The sequence below is a fragment of the Prionailurus bengalensis genome, chromosome B4 (genome assembly GCF_016509475.1).
Source record: "Prionailurus bengalensis isolate Pbe53 chromosome B4, Fcat_Pben_1.1_paternal_pri, whole genome shotgun sequence".
Taxonomy (NCBI): domain Eukaryota; kingdom Metazoa; phylum Chordata; class Mammalia; order Carnivora; family Felidae; genus Prionailurus; species Prionailurus bengalensis.
Window position 1 is genome coordinate 130784776 of NC_057358.1, and position 21297 is coordinate 130806072.

A 21297-nucleotide genomic window follows, 5' to 3' on the forward strand; every position below is an offset into this window, starting at 1 on the left:
CTGGTTCTCATGGCGGAAGTGTCTCCATGGTGAACTGAGGAGTCTGGGGGCCACCCGCCCGGGGGCTGCCTCCCACACCATCCACATCAGAACGGGGAACCTTTCGTGGTGGGCCCCCGGCAAAGGACTCAGCAGGGGAAGTGCCTGAGTGTCACGGAGACATCGCGTTTATGTTTCTGAACACTGACTCCCGAACTCTACTGGCCCGTGGGTCCCCAGCCTCCCACTGGCCTGGCCTTCCCCTGTCCTCTTGGTGGGTGAACCCCAGCCAGGTCCGCAAGCAGCAGGGCCTGACGGGGGTGCTTTTTCTCCTTCCCTGGCTCGCCCTCTGCTCTCTCCTGCTCTATGGCCATTTGTCAGACGGTGATTTCCCCGCTTAACTGGACCGCTCTCCCTCACGCTGCTAGAGGGAGGGAAGGGGTTTTTCTCGTACTCAGTGACTGATCCCCGGTTCGCAGAACAGGCACCGGCACACAGTAGGTGTTCAGCAAGTGTTGACTGACTAAATCTGCAGACCTGGCGGGCGTCTCCTAAATGTTTGCTGAGAATGGGCTCTCCAGGCAAGTGAAGAAATTGATAACCACTGACGAGATTCCCCCCAAATAGTGTGTGTGTGGGGGGGGGGGGGGCACTGGGAGTCCGTAACAGCTATGCTGGTTTCCACTGGCTTCCTGTTGCCTTTGCAATAAAATCCAAGTTCTTTCCCGTATGGCCTCTGTCTTTGTACCTCCTTCCGCTCTTCCCGGCACACACCGGACTACACCTCACAAGCCTTAAGTTCGTGGACGCTCCGAGCTCGTTCACACCTCAGGGCCTTTGCACTTGCTGTGCTTGCTGCCTCGTCCCTCAGACGGTCCCATGGCTGTGGGGCCCCAGCTCGAATGTCCCTTTTCCTTAGAGTCCTTCCTGCCCCCCCCGCCCCCCAGCCGTTACCCCACCACGGATCACAGCTGCTGTTTTATTGTCTGCCTAGCACTTAGCAAGGTGTGAAACCATCTCGATCATTGATTTACTTGCACTACCCGTTTCTTGGAGAATCTTGACCATCTTACTGCTCCTAACTGCTTTATTCTGTCGCGCTCTGTTGAGCCCCCCTTCCCGCTGGGGCTCCACGCAGGGCGATCCCACACCTCTCAGGGGCTCTTGGTGATCGGAACTCAGACCGGACCGGTTCAAAACTCGGTCTGGGCTCCGAGCTTCTCTACAGGAGGGGCGGGAAGTGGGGAGCAAGAGCTTTCTCTTGTCCTCTCTCTGGGGGGACTGGGAGCAGAGGGGTCAGGGCAAGGGCGGCTTCTGTCTCCCCTGCCTGGTCTCGATCGGTTTCCATCTGCCACGGTCTCCGTGGAGACGGGTGCCCGGTCGTTTTGGGACCTCCTCCGCGGCGGCCTCTCCTCGGGAGGGAGCAGCCGTCTCCCCCTCCAGCCCTGCCAGCAGGCCAGGCCCCAGCCTTTTCCGGGTGGGAAGCAGCGCCCTTTGCCCAGGATCTGTCCGGAAGGGGCCCGCCGACTCTGCCTCTAAGAGCCCTCCGGGGGTCGCGCGCAACTGAGTCGGGAGAAGCACAGTCCCCCTGAGCAGGCGCAGCTCCGGAACGTGCGTGTCGAGCTCCCCCAAGGACACCCCCAGCACCCCGTGCCTGCAGCTGGCACTAGGTTCTTGCAGCTCCGCGGGCATCCAGCAGGGGCGAGCGAGGTTCCAGCCTCCTGCTGGCGGTGCCCTCTGCCTCGGGAGGGTTCTCTGGGGGCGGTACCCGCGTGCCAACACCACATCTACCCTCGCTGGCCGCTCAGCTTTCTTCTACCAGCAGGGAAAGGCAAGGCGCACAGAGGTTGGCAGTGGGGGCGGCGGGTTCCCAACAGCAGGGCCAAGGGGAAGGCGTGCCCTGGGGAAGGCGTCTGGCCCCAGCCTTTTGTCCTCTCTTAACACCTCTTTGTCCCCGGCTGAGGGTCCCAGTAACCAACCCTGGAGCAACTGGAAACGTCCCCTCCACGGCTCCTTGGTTGTTTTTGGTAGGTTTCCCTTCCGGGCCACGTGGCCCGAGATCAGCAGCTCGGCATTGCTAGAAAGGGCGCCTAGAAAAAAGCCCCACGCGTCGTAGGTCCTCCACGACCTCCTTTGGAAGGAATGACTCAGTCGGAAGCCTGCGGTGGCTGCTTTGGGTTCGTGTGAAATGACCCTTAGAGGAAGGGGCTGGGGCCGGGCGGGGCCTGGCATGGTGCCTCCACGTGCCCGATGCCTTTCACCTGTTACTTCGCTTCTCGTGGTCGCCTCGAGGGGCAGCCTCGCCGACCCCCTTTGCAGATGGGAAGGCTCCCACCTGCTCCGGGCCAGGCCAAACCGGGGGGAGGGGTGAGTTGGTGGGGAGGTGGAAGGGGCAGCGGCTGTGAGCAGGGCTCTGGAGTCCACGATCCTGGCTCTAACACCCCTTGGCTAAGTTACTTAATTCTGACTCCGGTTCCTCAATCCATAGAAGTGGGACAAGAAGACTGCACGGCAAGGATTAAATTAGCTAATATACGTAACGTGCTTAGCCCAGGCAGAGACATGGCCGGCCATCAACAGCACCCAGAGCAATTTTCGTGATCATCGCTGCCATTGGGACAAACCCAGGTCTGTCCACCCCGAAGCTGGCGCTCTGCACGAAGCGGGGGGGGGGGGGGTGCGGGCTGAGGGAGGGTGATGAAGCCGAGGGCCCCTGGGGTGGGGGGGCGCGGTGACAGGCGGCTTTCCAAGCCAGACTGCGGCCCACAGCCCTGATGTAAGAGGCTATGAGGAACCTCTGTGGGTCTTTAATCAGGGGAGTACAAGGGTGAATATGGGGTTTTAGGAAGATTAATCTGGCAGCAGGCACCGGGTGGAAAAGAGTCAAGCTTAGTACAGAGAATTATGACGGCTGCCAGGCTCCGAGAGGCAGGTCAGTGAAGGAAAACGGCCTGGTTCTCGGCTTCCTGGGCACCCAGGGTTCCCGGCAGCCGGGAAGGGCTGGGGGCCCCGAGGGGGCCGGCAGAGGGCACCGTGTGGTCAGCGACAGTAGCCACTGCAAGGGACCTCTGGCGCCTGCACAGAACAGGCAGCAAAGTGAATGCGTGAGAATGAGACGGCCACCGGCCCCTCGGCCGTGTGGCCAGTTCCGAGCTGCCATCCCACTGCGGGCTGCGCTCGGTGCAGACCCTCCAGGGCCGGCGGGACCGCCGACTCGGGCAAGTGCCAGCTGCCTCCAGCGAGGGGCCACCAAGGTTCTGAGCGCCGCTCCCCAGACCGGGGCTGCCCTGGCCAAGAACGGAAGGAGATGATGCTTCTTTACCTTCTTTTATTTAAAGCCGTCATGAAGCTGTGGGAGGGCCGGGGCAGTTCCAGGGTCTCTTGGCCCCGAGGAGGCGCGGCCGCCGGTGGCTCCCCAGCAGCACGGCGCCTGGTGAGGCGCAGCCCACCCCGGCCCTCACAGCAGCGCGTGGAACACCTCCACCTTCTCCCGGTACAGGTGGTGGAACTGCTTGGCCAGGCAGCGGAAGGGGGCTTCACAGTTCTCCAGCTCCTTCTGTAGAGACAAGAAGCCGGTGGTGTTACCGGATCGCTGCCGTTCACCTCACCGGCAGGGCTGGCGACAACCGCAGCCTCTGTGTAGGGAGGAAACGGAGACGCCGACAGGTTATGGGAACTTGCAAAAGCCACACGCCTGTCAGTGGTGAAGCTCAGTCTGTACCGGATGTTTCTACAAGGCGTGTACTTTCGGCCACGCTCACCACGTGTGTGACGGGAGATTGGAATGAGACGCGTCCTCCCTTAGGTTTGACTGGGGCCCCGAAGGCCAAAGCAAAATCACAGACGGGCAAGGATGCCCACAGTCACCTTGAGTCAGGCAAGGCCGTGGCACTGACCCCTGGGGTGCCTCTCCCTCACCCCGAGCCCAGTGGGAGGTTCCGAGATGAAGACCGAGACCCGGGGGGCTCAGGCCAGTGCCGGGGCCAGGCCTGGGAAGCATCGAGGTCCAACTGGGGCTGGCTGCTTTGATGGCCCAGCCAGGAGAGGGTCGCAGCAGCCCTGCCCTGGACCAGCGGTGGCCTGAGCGGGGAGCCGGCCTGGTGTGGCCTTGAAGGGACTCTGCACGGACGTGCTCCAGGAGGGCGATGGCCCCAACAAGAACAGAGGGAGCCAGGCTGCGGCGGGGTGAGGGGGTGTCACCTGTGATCTGCAGGTGGTGGTGGGGGGTTCTGCCGGTGGGCCCGGGAGGGGGCATCATGGCGGTGCTCCCAAGGCGCCAGCCTGAGACACCCGGCAAGTCCAGAGGGACTGTAGCAGGTCCCAGCAGGGCCACCTGAGCCGCCTCTCCCGCAGGCTGCGGGCTTGCGAGGCAGCACAAGTGTAGGACCTCGGACCAGCGGCCCGGCCTCCCATGGCAGGTGTGGCAGGAGGCATGGACGCTAAGTCATTAGGAACCTACAGAACCCGGCACAGCGCTGTGCATTTTCATCACTGAAGTGAGTATTTTGTGACTAACGGTGCCCAAAGGACTTTTTGTTCTCGGAGAGATGAGGCAAGTTCCGGAGGTGGCCCTAGACTTTTCTCTACGGGGTGGGAAGAGCCGGCCCTCCAGGGTGAATGCGGACGAGCTCTCGGGGAAAGAAAATGGTAGCCTCTCAACGTAGCTACCGCCCTCGCACTGTGTGCACGTGTGCATCTGTGACTTACCGACTGTTTTGCAAAATAAATTGCCAGAAGAAAGAGCCCGCTCCTTTCAGGGCAGAAGCTCAAGCTGGGAACGCATGAGAACCTGTTTCCGAACAATCCTAGGCAGCGGCCACAAGTGCAGCCTTGACAAGAGGCAACGATACCTCCCCAACGAAAGGGAAGGATTTCCAAACTGAAGAATGTTCCGAAGTCATCGAGCCCACTGCCCTCGTCTTGTAGGGGAGCGGTCTGCGGCCCGGGGCGGGGGGGGGTGGGGTGGGTGCGGTGGCTCAGCTGGTATGTGCAGAGCCGGGCTGGGGATTCGAACTCCCCAACGAGAGAAGAGCGGCCTTTCCGCTCCGCCAGCTGGGGCGACAGAAATGCACAACGGAAACCAGTTCTCACGGAGCGTGTCACCCAGACTTTCTAGCAAGGGACATCCCAAGGTGAAGGAGACAAGTTGGCCAAGAGCCGACACAGAGGGGGCGGTGCTGAGGAACGAGGGGGGCCGTCTGTAGGCGAGACGAGAACCCCCACTGTCAAGGACCAGCAGCCCTCCAGTCGGACAGGAGAGAAAGAACATCGGCAAGGCAGATGTGTGTTCCGGGCAACGCCAATGTTAAATAGCAAAATGTTACATTGGCTGAAAGGATCATTAAGTAAGGAGCGGAAAGAGAACGAGGCCTACGCAGGACACACACAGGGATTTCCAAATGAATCTGAAAGCTCCCAGAAGCAAGATGTGGGGAAAATGCAATGTTAAATAATAATATAATATATATATAAAATAGAAACATTATTTATATAAATATATATTTATATTATATATTATATATTATACAAATATTATTTATATAAGTTTATATATATTTACATATAAATTTATTAGCATATAATATATAATACATATAAAATATAATTTATATTAATATATAATATATATTAATATATATTTAACTTACTTATAATATTTATTTATAATATTTATTTATTTAAGTATATATTGGGGCGCCTGGGTGGCGCAGTCGGTTAAGCGTCCGACTTTAGCCAGGTCACGATCTCGCGGTCTGCGAGTTCGAGCCCCGCGTCGGGCTCTGGGCTGACGGCTCGGAGCCTGGAGCCTGTTTCAGATTCTGTGTCTCCCTCTCTCTGACCCTCCCCCGTTCATGCTCTGTCTCTCTCTGTCCCAAAAATAAATAAACATTGAAAAAAAAATAAAAAAAAGTATATATATTTATATATAATATATAAATAATATTAAAAAGTTAAGAAATACAGTGGAGATGAGCCTCTCTGTATACCAGGGAGCACTCCTGAAGTAGCAGATGTAGACGGAACCATTTTCTGAAGGCATTAAGAGGGTTTGCCAATGACAAGAATCCTGGAACCCTTCTGTTAACCGATCACAGTGTCACTGACATACCCCAGAGGATGTCCGCTTTGTGTGGAAGATCCTTAGAACAGGCTCTCAGACCAGTGCTCAATCTGGCCTATAGTTCTGCCCCTGAGAGTCCCCAAGTTGGTTCTGTGGCAGGCCAGAGCTCCTTCTAGAAGGTTCTCATGCTAGACAGGCCTGCGTTCTAGTCCTGGCCCGACTGCTCATAAGCTGGGCAACCAGGGAGAGCTATGTGACCTTTCGGAGTCTGCTCGGCATCTGTAAGACAGGGACAGCAGTGGCTGTCCGCCAGGGCTTCCAGAAGTGCCGGCAGAGAACGTGGGCAAACACCTAGCCCAGAGCAGGCCCTCAGCAAACGTCGGTTCCCTCCCTCACCTTCCTGCAAGAGGAACCCTCCTCAAGAAGGAGGGGATCCTTCTTGAACTTGCTTGCATTTCATACCGTCCTACACCGATGGACACTTTATGTTTCTATTTTAACGTACTTAAAACAACGCTTAATGTCAAATACTGAGGGGTGTTAGAAAGTCTAAGAGGAACGCAAAAGACCCCAAATGGCCAAAGCAATCCCGAGAAAGAAGAACCAAGTTGGAGGGGTCAACGTGTCCTGATTTCAAACTATCTTATGAAGCAGCGACAATCAAAACAGGATGGCCCTGGCATAGAAACAGATACAAAGACCAACGGAACAGAACTGAGATCCCAGAAATAAACCCCTGCATACGTGGGCGATAGTCTCTGTGATAAATGATGCTGGGAAAACCAGATATTCACATGCAAGAGAATGAAGCTTTTACAGCATTCACAACAATTAACTCAGAATGGACTCGAGGTCTGAACTTAAGACCGAAAACCATAAAAGTCCTAGAAGAAAACGGGGGGAAAAAGCTCTTGGACACGGAACTTGGCAATGATTTTATGGATATAACAGCAAAGCACAAGCAGCGGAAGCAAAAATCAATAAGTGGGACTACATCAAACTGAAAAGCTTCTGTGCAGTAAAAGAAACAACAAAATGAGAAGAGCAGGGGCGCCCGGGTGGCTCAGTCGGTTAAGCGTCCGACTTCGGCTCAGGTCATGAGCTCGCGGTCAGTGGGTTCGAGCCCCGCGTCGGGCTCTGTGCAGACAGCTCGGAGCCTGGAGCCTGCTTCAGATTCTGTGTCTCCCTCTCTCTCTGGCCCTCCCCTGCTTGTGCTCTACCTCTCTCTCTCTCTCTCTCTCTCTCTCCAAAATAAACACTAAAACAAAACAAAAAACGAAAGGGCAACCGATGGAAAACGAGGAAATACTTGCAAATCACACATCCGATAAGGGGTGAATGCTCAAAATATATGAGGAACTTAGATAACTCAATAGCAAAAACGTAAATAATCGGATTTAAAAAAATGGGCAGAGGAGCGGACAGACGTTTTCCCGAAAAGGATATTCAAGTGACGAACTGGTACGTGAGAAGGTGCCAGACGCTTCTCACCCGCTGGGGAAGGCGAGTCAATACCACGACCAGACCCACCTCACGCCTCTTGGGATGCCCGTTACCCTAGAGAGATGGCAGGTGCCGGCGAGGACGTGGAGAGAAAGGGACCCCCCCCCCCCCGGCACTGCTGGTAGGAACGCAAAGGGGTGAGGCCACTCTGGAAAAGCGTGGAGGTCCCTCAACTGTTAAAACTTGAACTACCGGACGGTCCAACAATCCCACCTCTGGGTAAATACCCAAAGGAGATGAAATCGCTGCCTTGAAGAGATGTCTGGACCCTCATGCTCACTGCATTATTCCTAATAGCCAAGATGTGCACACAACTTAAGTGTCCATCAACGGATGAATTAGAGACCGTGGTCTGTGTATGTGCGTGATGGGATATTGTTCAGCCATAAAAGGGAAGGAAATCCTGCTGCCTGTGACACCGCGGCTGAACCTTGAGGGCATCACGCTAAGTGAAAGAAGGCAGACAGAGAAGGCAGGCAGATTCTCGCTTACGCGTGGATCTGAAGAAACAGAAGTCACGGCAGCACAAAGCAGGTGGGGGGGTTGCCAGGGGAGGTGGGGGAAATGAGCGAAGGGCGCCAAGTTCCAGTAAGTTCCGGGGGCGCCCGGGTGGCTCAGTTGGCTAGGCGTCCAACCCTCGGTTTCTGCTCAGGCCATGACCTCACGGTTTCGTGGGGTCGGGCCCCGTGTGGGGCTCTGCGCTGATGGCGTGGAGCCTGCTTGGGATTCTCTCTCTCTCCCCACCCCACCCCTGCTTGCGCGGTCTCTGTTTCTCTCAAAATAAAGAAACTTTAAAAAAAAAAAAGAAACAAACAACGTTTGCTTGCCTTGCGGAACATTCGCAGAACAAGTTACTCGCAATCCAAGCTCTTACCGTATGGCCTGCTGTGGGTGGCTCAAGGGCACACGACACCAAAGATGAGAAAACCCTATCCTCAAAAGCTCACGAATCTGAATTTCATTAGTTGAGCATTTGCGATGATCGGGCCAGAAGGGAAGAGGGACACTTATCTCTGTAGAATCTACGATTGAAAAACTTTGAGGCGACAACACTGTCCAGAAGATGACCAGGGGGAACATTCCATGTGAAAAAGCAAATATTTATCGAGCGTGTGTTACGCACCGGGCTTTGTGCCAATGTTTTCGTATTCGCCATCTGACTTAATTCTCCTATTTGTCACTCAATGAGGAATGGGAGTTTATTATCTCCATTTTACAGGTGAGGAGCCTGAGGCACCAAGAAACTAACGGACCCGCCAAGGGTCCCACGGTTCAGTCCTGCTGCTTCGCCATCGCTGGGCAGAGCGCTGGCCTTCACCCGCGACGCTTTCCCAAGGGAGCAGGCCGCTTGGGGGGGGATTTAAAAGGTTCACATCCGCACGGCAACTGAACAGTCGTGGGACCTTGGGCGAGTCCCTTCACCTCCTCAACACGGAAGTGGGGCTTATTAAGGGCCCGGCTCCCAGGCCCACGGTACCGTGAGGACCGTGAGATAATGTGCCGGCAGCACCGTGATCCATCCCGTCTCAGGCAAATGCCAACGGTCGCTACGATCGAACCCAACGCGCTTGTGTTTCTTATTAAACTGAGATGCAACTTTTTCCAGGGCCGGCCGGCCGGCCGATCTGCTTTACCGTAGCGCACGAGTGGCTCCTGAGAGAAGGTCCTGGACTAGGAATGGGAACATCAGCTCCAAATGAGAACCTGGGTATGGGAGCATACTGACTCCATGCCTACGAGGTCACGTGAGAAACCACACCCAGCAGGGGCCCAGTCCAGACGTGGCCACGGGGCAGGCGGAGGTACTTACCACGGATGTTTCAAAACATTCCAGGCCTTGGCCCAGGGCCCACGCCCGGGCCTGAGCCGAATCCACCGCCCGTCTGCCGGCCAGGTCTGTCTTGTTCCCCACTAACACACCTACTCGAAAGAAACAACCAAAGCATCACATTGAACTGTGGCAGCCTGGGAGGACAGCTGGAGAGACAAAAGAGCAAAGCACACGGATTTTGAGGGGTCTGAAACGCTGGGGGAGGCTGCCTGATTCGAGGTGGTGAGCACCGGGAGAGAGAGAGGGTCCAGGGCCGGCCCCCGAGGGCCCCAGGAGAGGAGGCGGGCTTTGCTTTTCCCACACAGCTCTTGTTCAGCCCTTCTTCTAGACTTCACGTGGATCTGTCTGCCTTGTCTCCTTAAGGCTGCAAGGCGAGGGCCAAATTTATGTGAGCATTTGTGATAATTCCTAGCACATGGAGCAAACGTTAAAAATGGTCATTAATACTAATCTAAGGGCTGGGCTCAGAGTCAGGGACTCAGAGGTAATTTAGTTCCATTCCCAGCTGCATCAGCTGCAACTAATTTCTGAGCCCGTCTCTGGAGATCGCTTTCCCTGGTCTCTAATGAGGGGAATTTGTTGATCTCACATACGGATGAAAAATAAACTGATTTAAAGCATTCAGAAGTGACAATAGGACTTGAATGTTTACTTGCGCCCCACATACAGGAGAAAATGAGGAATTCATCCCCAGGGCTGGCTTTCAGAAATAAAATCTCATTCCTATCACTGCACCTTCCCCGTATTATCTTGAGTCTCCTCTCCGTCACCCTGCAAGGCTGGGGGTGGGGGGCGAGGGGCGTCATCTGCCCGTGTTACGGACTCACGGAGGTGTGTGGTGACTGTGCTAAGAGGCAGAGCCACTGTTCAATCCAGACCACCACACTCAAAGCCGGGGGCACCCTGTTTTACACCCGTAGCCACCCCTGCAATGACCTCGCGCCCGTGGACTTGAGGGACGGAGGTGCTGCTGGAAAACGCAGACGGCCGCAGCTCCTACCTGGGAGGGACGTGCCTGGGATCTGGGACCGAGCCTTCTCCAGCCACTTGCTGCAGTTGGTGAAGGACTGCTCGTTGGTCACGTCATAGACGAGACACAAGACGTTGGGACTCTCCCACTGTGCGGGACGGGCCGGATGAGTGCACGTCAGTAACGGTGACAGCGATTTCTAGGCTGGGAGAAAAATCTGGCCTTCCGAGGGAAGGGACAGGGGGTGGGGAGACAACCTCTAATAGGGATGAGAGTCAGAAAACTGAGCCAGCCCGCGGGAGAAAACAGTTCACCCAAAGGAACGAAGGGGAGGGCACGGGCTCACCTCCGCGCCAGGCTGCCTGCTGGGCGCGTTCTGTGCATGGCTGAGAAACCTCCCGACCCTGCAGGGCCCGTCTCAATATCCCTGCTGCCTAGCTAAAGACACTGGGTTCAGAGAGGGTAACCGACTTGCCCAGATCAGACATGCTTTAATGACTGGGGTAGGACTGAGGCTTTTTTCTACCCAGAAAAGCTCTGGCCTGCCACTGGTTTCATTCATTCGTACTTGGTCGCATTCCTATGGAGGGCCCGCTCGCATGCAACTTATTAGGTTTTTCTGCTTTGCAGGCCTACTAGGCATCCTTTCTTCCATTAGCCAGCCACGGGAAACCTGTTTGTCCCGCATCTTCCTAATAAGGGCTGGCTGTTCCCAATGCAAAGGGCACTTTCTGCAGTCCAAACCAGACCAACAACTGGACGGGGCTCACTGTCCCAATTAAGAACCAGGGCCGTGCCCGCGAGGGCCGTCGCCTTCAGGGGCCGCTCGGAGTCCTGGGACGTCCTGCTGCCCGGCACAAGGGCACAGGACAGCCCTGCTCAGGCTGTGATGCCCGTCCTGGTGTGTGAGGCTCTCTTACCCTGCCCTCCCCTCTGGGCACCCCCGTCCTGCACAATTACAGTTTATTTCTGGCGTGTCCGTAACCTCCAGGGTGTGGGGAAGAATCCTTCCTCCCTCCAGCTGTCCTGGCAAGGCCAGCCCAGGATTGGCTCTAGAGGGCTCACTCCTTCCCAAGGCTAGGCTGCCACTTGGACTGAGCGGATGAACCCCTCACACCTTCACTCCGCAGACTAACTCAAGAAGTCTTGCTTGATCTCCCCTTTTGTGCGTGAGGGAGACACCTCTTTCCTCCAGGCCTCAGTGAGGTGACCCAGGATAGGCCTGGGATCGAGCTGGAGCCAGCGCAGGAGCCCCGAGTCAGGGTTTGGGCCGATCGGTACCAGGTGGCCCTGACTTGCCCAGACACATCCTCCCTTTGCCCCGCAGGCCAGCACCCAGGGCGAGGCCGTGCCCACAGCAGGCACGCCGTAAACATCACGGATTGACGCACGAAGCCAAGCCCGTGAGAAATGACAATCATCAGATCTCTTTCTTTTAGACCACAAAAAAGGGGCAGGAAACGATTTCTATTAAAATGTGGCCGTTCTTGGAAAGGCAGGGGAGGGCTCTGGAGAGCTCAAACCTTGTAATTAGCTCACTGGCCCAGATTAGCAGAACTGTTACCTTGGAAGGTAAGGCAAGCGGGATCCTGAGAGGATGGGCGGGTGGGCACGATAAGCCTGGGGCGGCAGTAGGCACAGGGCCCAGAGCAAACCCCGGGGACTGGGCCAAGGTGAGTCTGTCGCTACAGGGAGAAGGAAATATTTGCTCCTGGCATCACCAGCGGGGGCTGTCTAAAGAAGGGGGGCCCAGAGTGCTGCGGGGACTGAGTCACACGGCTCCGGCACATTCTGAACCTGGCCATTCCAGAGCTGGGGGCGGGGGAGTCACGTGCACGAGCCAGTCCCGCTGGCCAAGAAGCCGCCAAGTCCCAAGGCTGGGAGGAATGGCCCTTGAAGAACTCTGCCTTGGTAGCATTCTCCTCCAGGCAGCCAGGTTGCAGTGACATTGCCGGGAAAGCAGCGAAGGGGTCAACTTTCTGGTGGAAGGGGGCGGGGGCGGGGGTTAGGGAAAAGATGGCAGGCTACTTGCCAATTTATCCAGCATTTCCGCAAACAGCTCCTTGCCAGCAGAGTCAAAAATGAAGAGTTCCTAGAACCAGAAAGGCAAGTCCCAAGAAAGTCTGCATGTAGAGGGGAAATCGCTGGCCGCAAGTCCCCGAGACTTGCGCTGGGCTCACCGCAGACCTGAGACAGCCGGCACAACCAGCACTTTCTGTGTGGCAGCTCACCTCTCCTCACCCCGAACCCAAAAATCCCAGGAGTGCTAAACAGGCTGACACGTGCTCTGGTTTCCAAAAGGTCATCTGCACTTTGTTAACCAAATTGATTTTCAGATCTTAAGACAATTCTTTTTTTTTTTTTTTTTTTCAACTTTTTAATTTATTTTTGGGACAGAGAGAGACAGAGCATGAACGGGGGAGGGGCAGAGAGAGAGGGAGACACAGAATCGGAAACAGGCTCCAGGCTCTGAGCCGTCAGCCCAGAGCCTGACGCGGGGCTCGAACTCCCGTACCGCGAGATCGTGACCTGGCTGAAGTCGGACGCTTAACCGACTGCGCCACCCAGGCGCCCCAAGACAATTCTTTTTTAAAGCAGGTCACCGAGTAGGCCTGGGGAAGGTGCTTAAAGTAGCACAGCCTGCCGTCGGTCTCCGATGGTGGGATTCAGACAGAAGACGGAGGATGACCCTTCCTGCCCCTGACCGAACCTCGGCCAGCCCATGCGAGAGCCCCTCCCCCCTCTGCTGCTGTTCTGGGAAGTCTCCCCCTTCGGCTCCCCTGGGCACTGATGCCCCCTGGCTGGCTTCTGACCCCGGCACACGGTCTGAAGGTCAGTGCCGTAATCTGCGTTTCATGCTTTCTCACTGCATCGGGGGTACCTAAAACTGTGTTTTCTCATGGATCTCTTTAAGAAGGCAGGGATTCTTTTTTTGTTGTTGTTAATGTTTATTTTTGAGAGAGCGAGAAAGAGAGACAGAGCGCCAGCAGGGGAGGGGCAGAGAGAGAGAGGGAGACACAGAATCCGAAGCAGGTTCCAGGCTCCGAGCTGCCAGCACGGAGCCCGATGCGGGGCCCGAACCCACAAACCGCGAGATCATGACCTGAGCGGAAGCCGGACGCTTAACTGACTGAGCCACCCAGGAGCCCCGTGGAAGGTGGGGATTCTTAAACCTTCTCTCCAGGAAAGCACATGCAAACATAATGCCTTGCGATTCAATTTCCAGAGCTGTGGACTCCCATACAGGGCCCCGGGTTAAGGACCCTGATACTCCAGTAAGTTCTGTGAGGGCAGGGCCCATATCCCAGTCCTCCCAGCCCGTATCAGCGACACTTCCCAAGTGCTCAGACAAGCCTAGGCCAAGTGCTGGTACAGTATTCCCTCTCAGGGAGAAAGACAGTGACCACAGGGACTCTGGGCCCAGCTGGAGGAGCGGTGAGCTCTCTCAGGTCAAGGGCACTACTTACCACGCTGTCCCCCGTGTCAGGGACTGGCACCGTCTTCACCACCAAATCCACCCCTGTCGTCTGCCGAGGAAAACCGAGAATACGCGCGTCAGAGGCTCCCAAGAGGCGTGTTACAGGACATGATGAACATCTGATGCCCAGGAGGCAGAAGTGCTATGTTCTGGATTCCCTGCTGTAGAAGTCGGACAGGACCAACTAGGCTCCTCCCACTCCCGGCTCACAAGGAGGTGTATATGGTCACCCAGTGGGCCACCGGCCCATCTGCGCCACAGGCAGCCTCACGCCCTGAGGCTCGTGGAAAAGTGATCTCCACGTGGCCATTCAAGTAGCCTCCCATCAGACTGTAGGGCTTCTTAAGGAATTCTGGAAAGTCACTCCCTCAGGGCTGAAGGATGATCATTTCTCTTTAAATTCTTTTTTAAGTTTATTTATTTATTTTGAGAGAGAGACAGTATGAGCAGGGGAGGGGCAGAGCGGTGGGGGAGAGAGAGAGATTCCCAAGCAGGGTCTGCATTGTCAGCACAGAGCCCGGCGCGGGGCTCAAACTCACGAAAACAAGAGTCGGGTGCTTAACTGACTGAGCCACCCAGGCGCCCCCGACCGTTTCTCTTTAAGCCTCGGCCAGCCTACGACTCCCACGTCTCACCAGGGTGTAGTTCTTCTGGAAATGGGCTCCATCGCTGCGGAAGATCTGTGCCAGGGCAGTCTTGCCCACTGCCGGGTCTCCTGTGAGGTCAGAGGAGGAGAAAATCATCATTTCTGTCCCGATCTGGCTTGAGAACCACCCCCACCCCCCCACTCCAGAGCGCTAGTTAGAAACCAGAAACTTCAATGAGTTTTCAGAGAAAACGTACTTGGCTCTCATGGGGACTTGGGAGGTGGCCGGCAGGGCCACGGGTCCGGGAGACCAGTCTTCAAAGCCCGGTTGCATTTCTTCAAGGGTAATCCTTTCATCCAAAAGAACTGACCCAGAAGGTAACAGAGCTTAAGGAAGGCTTCAGAGCACTCGGAACAGAGCTGACACACTCTTTCACTGCACACACCCCATGGGGAAAAGCTGTCACTTTCAAACTTGAACGGACTTTGAAGTCTCGAAGGTAAAGGGCTCAGTCTCATAGGCTCACCTGCCTAGCGGAACCAATTTGAGTTCAGAGCTCCCATACTTAGGACCCTGCGTGCTTCTTTCGGGGTGGGGGGTGGCGAGAGCTGGGAGGGTTTCTGCATTTACGGGCAGCAAGGAGTCCGCCTGCTACATCGGCCAACCTGAAATCCACTTCCAAGTGACACGTTCCACTCCGGCCTCGGCGTGCCCAGCAGCACTGCGGATCCGTCATCCCAGGGGCCTCCCCACGTCTGTCTACAGTCTATCTACAACAGCCACCGTTTCCCCCGAGCTTGCTTTACGCCTCCCGGGGTTTACTTCCCCGCCTGCCTTCGTGGGTCGACAGCCCCATGAATCGGTATCTCCAAACTAAAGGTTTATGTCATAGTTTCGGTTTGAGATCTGGACCTTTCACAAGACTGTGGGGAGCAATTTTTTTTTTTTTTTTAATATTTCTTTTTGGGAGACAGCGAGACAGAGTGCAAGCAGGGGAGGGGCAGAGAGAGAGGGAGACACAGAATCGGAAGCAGGCTCCAGGCTCTGAGCTGTCAGCGCAGAGCCCGACGCGGGGCTCGAACCCACGAAGCGTGGGATCATGGCCTGGGCTGAAGTTGGACGCTTAACCGACTGAGTCCCCCAGGCGCCCCTGTGGGGAGCAATTTAATCTGGAGGCTCTCCGTGCCCACCCCTAGTCCCCCTGTCCCACCCCCAACTGCTTCCCCATGACCCTGCTCTGTCTCTGGCGATGCCAGCCTTGTTCTCATTCGTGAGATCTTCTGGGCCTTGAGTGTTACAGATTCTCCTTCCGGCCCAGGCTCCTCAGCAAAGCCACCAGGGCGTTCGTGTCCGTCTGTCTTGTGCCCTCTGGGGCGATCGCCTCGCTTTTGCTCTGTTTTACAGTCGGCTTCCAGGTGCCTCTTGACTTCTCCGCAGCCCGCTGCTCTGTTCGCTTTTCGGTTTTGACTTTTCCCACCTATATAATCTTCTCTTGCGAGGCCATTACTTGCCTACTTGTGGCATTTCTCCTGTGCACCCGTCCAGGGCTGAGTGAGCTACTCAGTCTTGCTTTTCTGTTTACCAGCGCGTCTTAGAAGGGAACCGTTCCCACGGTCCTGTTCCCTCCTTCCCAGCCCCCACCCCCTACCGTGACCATCAGCCTCACTTGACAGATGACGCTTCCGAGGCTCAGGGAAAGCTGGGTAACCGGGCGCAGGATTCCTACATCTCACTCTTCCCGCCGGACCCCACTCCTCTCCTGGCGCTCAGGGACACTCCTGACCCATTTCTAACACTGCCCCTGCAGGCCCCCATCGCCGCAGCCTTGCCTGACATCAGAGGCAGCCACGGGCTGCACGGTGGCCGGCTACCCATCCATCTCCGAACAAACAGAGCATATCACTCTCCCTCTTGCGCTCTGTCTCCACCCGCTTGACTCCAATTCTGCGTCTGAATCCAGTTGGAAATTGGCTCTTCCTGCTCGTGAAATCCCCCACAGATTTGTTCTAGTTAATTTCATAAATCTTCCTTCCGACTGTCAGTCAGAGTCACCCACACTTATGGAAAACCTCGAGCGTCAGCTGAGGAGGGATCCGGCACAAGGAAGGGAAGTAACTGATAAACACATTTGCAGAGCAACATGATGACAAGTGCAAAGGCAAACAGCGCCAAGCTGAGAACCAAAGCATCTGAGGGTGCGTCGAGGAAAGGAACGAGTGAGCAGTTTCGGCAGCGAGGCCGACTTCCTCGGGGTGGTAGGGGGGAGGGGGCTGAGCCTGGGGGACAGAGGGAGGGACGCCTGCAAAGGCACCATGCGAGGTCACTGCCAAGTCCAATGGCTTCTTCTCGGCTCCCATGCTCCTTGGTGTCTCTGAAGGATGAGTCGGCCCGAAGCAGCCCCCTCCCGCCTGGCCCCCGTGTCCTCCCACTGGCCTGGTTCTCCTGCCTCCGAACGTGGGCGCTCCTGTGGGTCTGTCTGCTCCCAGTTAGTCTGTCCCGTTTACTCTCTTTCCCCTGTCACTTCTCTCTCCCACGCTTGGTCTCTATCTCCGACAACCCGTGGATGTTTCCACTAGAATGTCGGGCCTTCAGCCGATCTATCTGTCGACAGCCGGGCTTGCGTCGCACCCCCAGGTCCCAAGGGGTCTTGCTGACCTAACCCACTTGTTCTGCCCATGTCACCAGGTGCTCACGCCTCCCGGCTGTACCCAGGCTCCTGCAACTGCCGTCTCTATCTGCAATTGCCTCTGCTCTATCTCAAGCCCGTGTTGCCTTTGTCGTCCCTGAGGACAGCGCACTGGTTACGTCAGGCCTCAGCCGGGGCTCTGTGTCCCGCCCCGGGACGTGGGAGCCGGGACTCTGCTAACGGGGGTCTCCTCTGCCAGGGGCTTCCTGTCCGGCTCTGCCAGTGCACGTTCTAGAGAAAGACTGGCAGGTGGGGGAGGGCGGACGGACTTGCCCCTTTCCCACGTGCCTGCTGTCTAAGCAGTACGTTGGCAATGGCCTTTACTCCAGCAGTAGGTATTTACTTCTCTCCAGTTTATTACTGGACCAGCCTTTTTACTCCCGCTCGGAGACGCCAGCAGCGGGGGGACAGTGCCCTCTTCTCAGGTCTGCATCTCGGCTCCTCGGGGAGCTCTCTTCCTGAGCTCCCGACGGCCTGTCTGCCTCCCTGCCTCCCTCAGCCCGGGGCGGGGGGACCCTTCCTGTAGTTGCTCTAGGTGCTGCCTTCCTGTCCCTTCATCCTTCCAGGACCTGTTTGACGGACATACCACAGGAAACGCTCACATCCCACTCGTTCCCCAGCTGTCCCTTACGCCACATCTGGGCTCCACGCCCCTGCGCTCTTGACCTTCGAGAAGCCCTCGGAGGGAACCTCCCTCCAGGTCTCCCTCTTGTCGTCACCCGTGAGGCTCACGGCTGGTAGCATGAGACTTTTCCGAGCCACCTTCTGGCGAGGCGCTATTCTCATCCCCACTGCTACCAAGGGGCAGTAAACCCAAGTCCCCACCCCAGCGCCATCCCTCACCAGCTGTGTGACCTTGGGTCAGCGATCTCTCCGGGCCTCGGTTGCCATTTCTATAAAAGGCGGACAATAAGCACCTATCTCGTAGAATCGTTAGGAGGACGTAATGAGCTTAATATGGGCAGTGCCTGACGTGCTTCAAGTCATATTTAAGTGGTTTTTAGGTAAATACAACAGATAAATGTCAAGGGTTGTCCCCTCTCCTCATCTGAGCCAGAACAAGGAGCAGTTGTGCTCTGAGGACACACTGGTATCTGGGACACAACCGGCATTCTCTTTGTGTTTGCTTGATTATAAAGTATTATGCACGTCTCAGCCCTTCCGTGAGTGTGGGGGCTGCCCTGGTTCACCCCCGTAGTCCCACTGTACCTTGCACGATGATTCACACACAGGTGCTCGATAAATATCTGTTGAATGAATAAAAGCACTTGAACTGAATATCAGGTCCCTCACTGACTAGTTATAAGAGAGGGAAAAAAAGACAGATAAACTCAATTTAAAGAGTAGGCCTGGGAGGGGAGAGGAAAAAAGAAAACCAGTGTGGGGGGGGGTGGTGGTGTAAGTGGTGGGGCCAGTGTAGAGAATGAGACTCTGGTGGGTGGTGGGGTAGGGGGGCCTGATTCGCTGTGCTGAGGTCTTTCGGGTCCTGGAAACTTCCAAGAGGAAATGCCCTCAAGGCCCTGAAAGGAGGCTGAAGTTGAGGCCTAGACTGGAGTTCGAGAATCACTCAGGCAGCGGCTGAAATCAGGTGAAATCGTACCTGGGGGCTCGGTGTCAAGAGGGGCAAAGAGTCTAGCATTGAGGCTTGAGGACAGTGTAGCCGGAGGCTAAACACAAAGCCCTGGAAACCAGATCACCTGGGTCTGGAGGCCAGCTCTGCTGCATCCAGCTGTGTGACCCAGGGCAAGTGTCTTACCCTCTCTGGGCCTCAGATGCCCCGCCTGTAAATAGGATGCCAAATAATACCAGTCCCTCAGGGTTCTTGCGAGGACTCGGTGAGACACCTGTGTTGAGGGTTCGAGTACAGTGTTGGCACGCAGAAGGTGCTCTGTAAGTTAGCCCCGCGGGATGGAAATGGAATTAAAAAGGAAATGAGAGAACAGTCAGAGAAGCCCATTTAAAAAAATACACAACTTCAGAAAATAAAAACCTCATCCGCAAGGAAACTGAGGCTTAGAGAAATGCTGTGCCCAAGATGACACAGCCCTTCAAAGGAACAGTCGGCATTACTTTTGTTACACAATACTGCCTCTCCTGGCACTCTGGAAACTACAGATCTCTCTTGAGAACGACCAATTTTTTTGCTCCAGTGTGATCTGAGTTACTACTGTCAGGCATCTTTCTGTGTCACCCTTTTCTTTTCAGATTAGAAAGGCCATTAAAAATATCATCAATTTCAGCCTGGAAGAGAGGAATCAAAAGGGGAACTTTTTCCCCCTCTACTCTATACCATTTCTTTCATGGGCTGGTCGGGGAACCCTAGAGAGATCCCGGGGTTCAACGGTAACACAAGTGAAGAGTTTTGCAGCTGGGCAGGTTTGGGGGGCTGAGATCCTGCCTAGGACTTTCCTTCACGAGGGGGTGACCCCGGGCAAGAGACTTGACCTCTCAGTGCCTCGGTAAGATCAAACAATACAGCACCGACCCCAGTGTGCTGCGGTGAGGGGACTGAATGAAGTGCCTGTGTCCGGCATGCACTAAGGACTCAGTAAAGCACATCTGTGTTCAGGGGCCCCAGGTCAAAATCCTGGCAAATATTTTCCTGAATGTGCTGACATACAAAGGGAACAATACAAATAATACAAATGGGAATGCCACACTGGCATTCATTCCACAACTAGTTACTGAGTACCTCCTGGGTTCCAGATATTGTTCAGGATGCTTGGGACGCGGGAGTCAACCAAACAGAGATTCCTGCCTTTGGGGGATTCAACATTTATAACCTCCTGAGTGCAGGGCAGCATGGGAAGTCTGGCTCTTAAAGACAACACACATGGCCCTTTTGCAAACTCTGGTCGACTGTACATTACGGTTTCCCATCCCTGTTACCAGAGGGGGTGCGATCAGGACAAAAAAAATCCCACAACTACTGACTACCAAAGTTACCGATGCCTAACACTGGGATACACCACATGGTTTGGATGAAGCATTTATGGCGTGCGTAGCCTGATTTTTTTTTTTTTAACGAGTCTACTCCTCCTGAATATAGTTTAAACTGGTGAAGGTGGTCTCAGAGTATGACAGGGAGCGGGGATATCTGCTGGAGCTACAAATGTGCCCTGGAAGAGAATTCTTCCACCCCTAGTAGCATTTACTCTATCAGTAATCGCATTAACTCGTCTCTGGAAGAGAGAAAGGAAAAGAGGGTAGGCAATTTACGCGAACAAAAGCTCTCAGTAACTTACGAAGTCTCTGGATTCTGGAGACTAAATTTCAAACTCACCTGCCAGGATGCATTTGGCCGCCAGCTTCACCATGGTAACCAACCACCTCCGCGGACCGGACAAGGGAAGAGCCGCTGCTAGAAGCGTCAGGGGGGCCTGCCTGGGAAGGGAAGTGGGGACGGCAGACACTCAAGGGGCCTGGGGCCGCGGTGCGGACAGGGACAGTGCGGTCCGGACCCTCTGGGCTGGGGGCGACTATCGAGCGCGAGGGGTCGGGGCGGAGGCGCAGAGGAGCGCCAGACGGGGCCCGGCTTCAGGCCTCAGAAGGCAGCCTGGAAGGTGGGAGCGTGGCGACGGGGCTCCCGCTCGTTCCCAGCCTAGCTCCTGGCAGTGGGGATCGGGACGTGCGACGCCGCAGCCATCCGACCCCAACCCCAGCACGGTGCCAGACGCGCTCCCCCGGCAACCACTGCCCACCTACCCCGCCTCCTCCTCCTCCTTGCTGACCCTCGATTGGCTGCGGCCAAAAGCTCCCACCCCACCCCGGCTCTCGGAGGCCAGTGGGAGGAGGGGGCGGGGCCCATAGCTCCCCCCGGCCAGACACTTCTTAGTGGTGTCTGCCCGTCAAGCTCACTCCGCTAGACGAATGGCTACTGGAGATGTCAATCATTTCCACCTCCCGCCCCCGCGCCGCCGGAAAGTTCAGGGAAATGAAACTCCCAGCCTCCTCCAGCCAGAAGCGCTGAAAAGAGAAGCTTTCTGATTGGCCAGAGGCTGGCTCGGACCATCTTCGGGAGGAAGGGGGATTCGTCGCTCCCCCCGCCCTTCCGGAAGTGAGTTCGCCCAGGAGGGGCGCGTCTGGCGCGCGGGAGTTTGCAGCGGCGCCTGCGCAGTAACGTGGCCGCAGCTGCCGGAGCGGAGCTGTGAGCTGGTTTGACTTCGCAGAGGTTTTTGTGGTTCCAGGTCGCCGGCTCCTGG

The 21297-nt window shown here is 55.9% G+C and overlaps 1 protein-coding gene across 1 annotated transcript; it reads right to left on the minus strand.

Annotated features, from left to right (window-relative positions):
* Positions 1–3290: 3290 nt before the first annotated feature.
* Positions 3291–20814, minus strand: IFT27 (intraflagellar transport 27). Its single transcript, XM_043562472.1, has 7 exons — positions 20379–20814; positions 14458–14537; positions 13812–13871; positions 12377–12436; positions 10375–10492; positions 9354–9463; positions 3291–3535 (listed from the first exon to the last, which is right to left on the minus strand). The coding sequence occupies exons 1-7, from the start codon at positions 20410–20412 to the stop codon at positions 3437–3439; spliced, it is 561 nt and encodes a 186-aa protein (XP_043418407.1). The 5' UTR covers positions 20413–20814; the 3' UTR covers positions 3291–3436.
* Between the last annotated feature and the right edge of the window lie 483 nt (positions 20815–21297).

What these genes read in the sequence shown, in the direction of transcription:
- IFT27 (XM_043562472.1), bottom strand. Translation starts at nt 20,412, where the DNA reads ATGGTGAAGCTGGCGGCCAAATGCATCCTGGCAG. An exon ending in CTGACACGGGGGACAGCGTG is followed by an intron (nt 12,437 to 13,811) that starts GTAAGTAGTGCC and finishes TTCTGGTTCTAG; the next exon opens with GAACTCTTCATTTTTGACTC. An exon ending in CCCAGGCACGTCCCTCCCAG is followed by an intron (nt 9,464 to 10,374) that starts GTAGGAGCTGCG and finishes TCTTTCGAGTAG; the next exon opens with GTGTGTTAGTGGGGAACAAG.